A 5,773-nucleotide genomic window follows, 5' to 3' on the forward strand; every position below is an offset into this window, starting at 1 on the left:
TAATCATGTGAAAACGACTTTATAGCTTAAAAGGGCATTAAACGGAAATGTGAAGCTTCTCAAGTCCAAAATAATGACACATCAATTTTAAAAATCGGACGTCAAATAACCAAGTTACAACGAAAAAACCCTTTCGGCTGTATTTCGAAGGATCAAAAAAATAAATAAAAAATAAATTTTCCGAAACCCTCTCAACATAATCTTTAAATTTAGGGGCGGACATAAGCAAGTTTTTTTTTTTTTGTATGGGGACCAACCCAGTCTAACAGATATTCTCGAAATTTAAATTGTTGGTACTCGGCTGTGTAATGAAACCTAAAATAGTAAAGAAGTACTGCGCCTTATTTTTAAGTTTTTATAACAAACTAGGAATAATTCAGAGTTTATATAGCTTTTATATTTTTCGTTTATATAGTTTTTACTTTTTTTTCGAAGATCTGACTGGATTCGAACGTTTAACTTTTTGCAGATGCAACTATAAGCCAATGACTACTTTTTTGTCCACTTAAAGAAACGCTAACAGCTTCTGTAATTAAAAGCATATATCTAAGGGTTTCCAACATAACCGAAAAACTCAGTTATAGCTGTTTTCGAGAAAACCGGCCTTAAAATTTGCAAGTACTCTTCATCGTGCAGTTGCTTAGTTGAGAAATGTCTGTTACGAACTAAACATGGGATTTTGTTGTGCGTTTTTATATTTTATAGGAATATTAATATTTACAAATATCAAGTTTCGCACATATGTCTGTGTCTTCCCGACATAACCGAAAAACTCATTTATAGCTGTTTTCGAGAAAACCGGTCTTTAAGTTTTTGAAGTGTTTTTCAAAAGTGCAGTTATTCAGTTGAGTAATTTCTATATGCTTAATCTTGTAACACTGCTACAACAACAACAACATATCGAATCGCACACTAACTCGAATTTCGAAAAAAAAATTCTTTTTCGGTTATGCCGGAAAGCCACAGATATATATTACGAAAGGTGCAGTTTTGAACTTCGAAAGTCCATTACTATGTTTTGAAGGCTTACTCCGAATTTACTTTCCTACTTATGGATCTATTAAAAAACATAGCTTGGTCCAATACCTAGAAAAAAAAACGTACATGCGAAAGAAATTGATTTTGTTAAATTTAAAGATTTGATCGAATATGCTTTTTTCTAAACTCAATATTTTTAAAACAAAATAATAGTTATTTGAAGATTTTTTGTTTTTTTTTGCTAAATAAGACCAATTTTTTTTTATATAACACTGCTTCCTAGTGCAACCAGTTTCTCCAAACAATTTTAAATGAAAATAATTTTTTTACTGGGATTTGATATTTAATTTAACTGAAGAAAAAGCAGAAAACAAAAAATATTTATAAACTTTTGATCAAATAATCGTCTATTTCGACTCAGTACCCACAATCGCGCACTTACACATTTTTTTGTGTAGAGCTATTAACTTTCTAATTAAATCTAATCTTATTAAGCTGTTTATATTTATGTTCAACACTGTTTTCGTTATCTACGCTCGCACTTCTATAATTATTATAGTTGTTGTTGCAATTCGCTACTGTTGACCATTTTCTGCAAATGAGCAAACGAAAATGCAGAAGAATACATCATAATTCTACACAATTTCTAAGCTGGAATCACTATTCTTGGTGACCACTTCTGTTTCTGATGAACCCGAACCAGAGCCAGCATCGTCCACTTTTTCGTTATCATCGGATTGCGAGTTTCGTGTGTGTAGGCGATGTGGAGCGGACGCCAACTGCCATGCGGGTATCGATGCAGGGCCAGTAGTGAGGGGGGCAGCGAATTGTTTACTATAAGAAGAAAGAAATCGCATTTTCATAAGCATATTGTGAATAAGTTAAAATATGGTGAAAGCGCGATATACCGAAGCTTTATAAGACAAAATGTTAAATTTAGGAAAATTTTTGTAATGGCCCTCAAAAGTTATTTTATACTAATTTATCGGGCTTGGAGGGTATGTGCTGTGATAGGCGGAATATTAAGATTAATATAAGATAAAATTGCGTGGCCAAAAAATATGTTCCATGAGCTAAGCCAATGCAGAATAACACTTTTACAGTAATTTTGAACGATATTGAAACTTCATATAGTTAATATCTAAAATAAATATTCATTTGGTATGTCTAATATTCATCTAGACATGAAGCTTTTATTTTTATGTAGCTTGGATGTAGCTTAGATAGCTATAATTTGGTGACTTCGATGAAGCGCATGCTGTTGTTGGCTACGACTAGAGTCAGCGCTACCAGAAGGAGTTACTATCGGCCCAGGCCCACAGATCGATGAGCTTTGCAACAGTATAAACGGCTACCTCACTGATCTCTCCAGTTTTTTGCCTCGCGAAACCTGGCATTATCACCGACTAAATCCACCGCGACCTTATTTACAACATGGACGTCCCAAATGTCGACCATTTTGAACATCCACGTCGATGGCACTACGCGACCGACTGTCCTACACCCCAAATTCTTGGGTGTGACGTTTGATCAGGATCTACATCTTGGTGAGCATGCAGCCGCAATTTTACCGAAAATCCAGAGCCGTAATAAAAATCCTCAAATCTCTTGCTGGCAGTACTTGGGAAAAAAGATAAAGAAACGCTCATTACCACTTACAAAGCAATTGGCAGCCGATTGCATGCTACGCGTCCCCGATATGGTCGCCAGCCTATAGACCACTTACTGGAAGAAGCTACAGGCCTGCAAAAATACTGCCTTCAGAACCGCCACGGGTTGTCTTCTTATGTCCCCAGAACACCATGAGGCGAGAATACTCCCCATCAGGGAGAGAAATGAGGTGCTAACCAAACAGTTCCTGTTGAATACCCAGAAACCTGGGCATCCCAACAGACATCTTATTGATCAGCCAACACCGCCCAGGGGCTTAAGGAGTCATTATGAGGAAATATGGGACCTGAGAACTCAGCCGCATGGAGCAAAAAAACACAAGCAGGTCAACAGCGAACTCCACAAACAGGCGTCGGACTTTTATGCCAGGAATTGCCCGGTGAATCCAGTGCTCAAAGAACAGCACCCAAAACTTGCGGAAGAGGAACGCATACTCCCCAGGGAAACGCGAGTCACTCTGGCTCACCTTCGTTCTGGGTACTGTAGCAGGATAAACTCTTGCCTATCCAGAATCAACCCCGACACACAAAATGTATGCCCCGCTTGTAATGTGTCTCCACATGACACCAACCATCACTTTACTTGTAGTGTGGAACCAACGCCTCTAATACCCCTCTCATTATGTTCCACCCCTGTTGAAACTGAAAGTTTCCTTGGACTCCCGTTAGAGGACATTGATGACAATTTGTGATTGGTCGCACTATTACAACAACAACTACTACACAATATCGCGATTTTACTGTACAAATTACTTTAGCTAGTTTTTTTTAAACTTACCGATTAAGTAATAATCCTTTTATAGCATCTAAGTCGCTACGGAAACTATTAAATTCTTGATTTAAAACCTGACGTTGTTCACGTTGTTGTTCTTGCAATTGGTCCTTAATCTTTGTCAATTCTACATTAACCGCATCGAGACGTGTGTCGACCTTCTTGTCGATATCTTCTAGTGTATCTTCAACTGGTTTCTTTTTTCTTCCAAATATGAATGGATCTACATATTTCTGAAAGAAGCGAAATTTAGAAGGATTATCTTTTCTGCTCACAAACCAATTAAGTATACATAAATTAGTATGTATATAGTAGAAACCTTCCAAAATAGGTAAATCGCATATGCCACACCACTAAGTAACGCCAAATTATGCAACACTTCCTTAATACGTCCAAAAGTTGTTTGTCTTGGCTGCAAAACCATTTGTGGATGTGATGAGCTACCGATATTTATTACTGTGGACGACGGCATGTTGGGGTCATCGGTGAATATACCCGCACGTTGACATGCTAACTCCACTTCCTCTTGAGTTAAGCCTTTAGATTGTAGAAACTGTCGTTTCTGCATAAGAGTTGTGTGCCGTACTTTGGCATTTTGCAAAAAATTTACAGCAGTCTTTATCTACACACACAAACAAATGTTGTTACGAAAATAAGCAAAATTAATGAATGAATGAACTTTGAGCTACTATTAATCGTCATAATGATGTATTACTTACAAGTGCTTCACGTGGGGCCGCTGCAGTCACAGCATCTGTATCATCCTTTATTTCTGTTGTCGAGGCGATTATGGTGGTGTCTCCCGTGTCTGTATTGTTTGAAGACATGATTTCAACTTGTAGTTTAATCTTGAATAAATACTTATTACACTCTCGGCCGCAGTAAAGATAATTTCGGCCTGTTTTTCTACTACGATATTTAGAAGAGATTTGGGGTTATTGATAAACTGATAAACAAATACTAAAGTAAATGTTGTGTCGGGCACAGCGGTTATAAGATGGTGAAATAAAGATTTTTCGCAAGGAGATGTAAAGAACAACGCAGTGAAAATGTCAACACGACGCAGAGGAAGAATTTGAACAGCTGATGCACGCAACCATAGTGTACCTATACAAGTGTGTTCACTAAGCGATAAACGTCAAAACTACAAACAGCCTCGCTCACCTGATGGAAATCTCAGGTCTAGAGTCGCATTTTTGGTCTCAACGATAACATTTTTGACTACCAATCGTATCGACTTTTTCAATCATTCGGCGCACTCGGTAATGGTATCCATTTTGAATCCGCTGTCATTCCGAATCCAGCGAGTGCCTGTCAGAATGCTTGACAGATAAGTAAACACACTTGTACTTGTACACTATGCACGACGCAGAGGAAGAATTTGAACAGCTGTGCACGCAACCCTCAAGGAAATTTGTTTCATAAATGACTCATGAATGAGAGACAAGAATGGTAATCGATAACTGGTGAGTGATATTCAGATGTTATATTGAGCAGGTATGCCCAAAACTTAAGTGTGAATTAAGCGGGAGTCATCGGTGCGGTATGTCATATCGCTGTAGTCGTATCCCTGACGTAATCAGCTGTTTATCGTTACGATGGTAAACCAAAAACCAATTGGTTGTCTTAAAGCGCCAAATACACGACACGAACATTTCCGCGAACATTCCGCAATCTTGTTCGCAGCTTTGGCCATACACCATACGAACTTTTGGCCGAACATTAGTTCTCTTTCAGACAGCGATGAATACGGACAACAATTGTGCTGCAGCAATATTGCTCGCTGTTTTTGCTTATTTTTTTTATAACTGTATCCTTTGTGGCATCAGGATCTACTTCTTTTAATTTTTCGATTAAAGTCGCATAATCATTATTCTTTTTAATTCTATTACAATAATCTTTGCTTTTTACTTGCCACAATGATGGCAAAGATTTATACATTTCAATAAATTCACTCAGAAATTTTTTATTGTCCATTTTACTTTTCCGCGCACGTCTGTTCCGTTCAGAAATTACTACGATTATGAGCTATTTCGCCATACACACACGAACAGTTCGCGCAAATGTTTGCCAAAAATTAAAATATTTTGATTTTTGGCGAACTGGCAAACACCACCATACACGACAGAAAAGGTCGCAGAAACATGACATAACGGAAATGTTCGCGGAAATGTTCGTGTCGTGTATTTGGCGCTTTACGACCTTAGCGGCACCAATAATCGATTGCATTGATTCTCATAAGATTGGTCGAATCAGCTGTTATAAGGTTACCGATACGGTTACCGATAAAGCACTGTTAGAAATATTATTGATTCAACTCAACTATAATAATACTTTGATCTTGTCGAAACGA

At 37.6% G+C, this 5,773-nt stretch overlaps 1 protein-coding gene across 2 annotated transcripts; it reads right to left on the bottom strand.

Moving 5' to 3' along the window:
• Positions 1 to 1,299: 1,299 nt before the first annotated feature.
• Pex14 (peroxin 14) lies at positions 1,300 to 4,491 on the bottom strand. 2 transcript variants are annotated; one of them, XM_067790800.1, is made up of 4 exons: positions 4,140 to 4,491; positions 3,713 to 4,042; positions 3,427 to 3,653; positions 1,300 to 1,812 (listed from the first exon to the last, which is right to left on the bottom strand). In XM_067790800.1, exons 1-4 carry the CDS (start codon positions 4,245 to 4,247, stop codon positions 1,614 to 1,616), a joined length of 864 nt encoding a protein of 287 aa, XP_067646901.1. In that variant the 5' UTR covers positions 4,248 to 4,491; the 3' UTR covers positions 1,300 to 1,613. The 2 variants fall into 2 exon arrangements, with proteins under 2 accessions (XP_067646901.1, XP_067646902.1); XM_067790801.1 differs by having other exon boundaries at positions 3,740 to 4,042; positions 4,140 to 4,487.
• Positions 4,492 to 5,773: the final 1,282 nt, after the last annotated feature.

Source organism: Eurosta solidaginis, chromosome 5, assembly GCF_040869045.1.
Source record: "Eurosta solidaginis isolate ZX-2024a chromosome 5, ASM4086904v1, whole genome shotgun sequence".
Classification (NCBI taxonomy): domain Eukaryota; kingdom Metazoa; phylum Arthropoda; class Insecta; order Diptera; family Tephritidae; genus Eurosta; species Eurosta solidaginis.

What these genes read in the sequence shown, in the direction of transcription:
- Pex14 (XM_067790800.1), bottom strand. Translation starts at nt 4,247, where the DNA reads ATGTCTTCAAACAATACAGACACGGGAGACACCACCATAATCGCCTCG. An exon ending in CTATATACATACTAATTTAT is followed by an intron (nt 3,654 to 3,712) that starts GTATACTTAATT and finishes CGCTTCTTTCAG; the next exon opens with AAATATGTAGATCCATTCAT. An exon ending in AAAGGATTATTACTTAATCG is followed by an intron (nt 1,813 to 3,426) that starts GTAAGTTTAAAA and finishes TTCTTCTTATAG; the next exon opens with TAAACAATTCGCTGCCCCCC.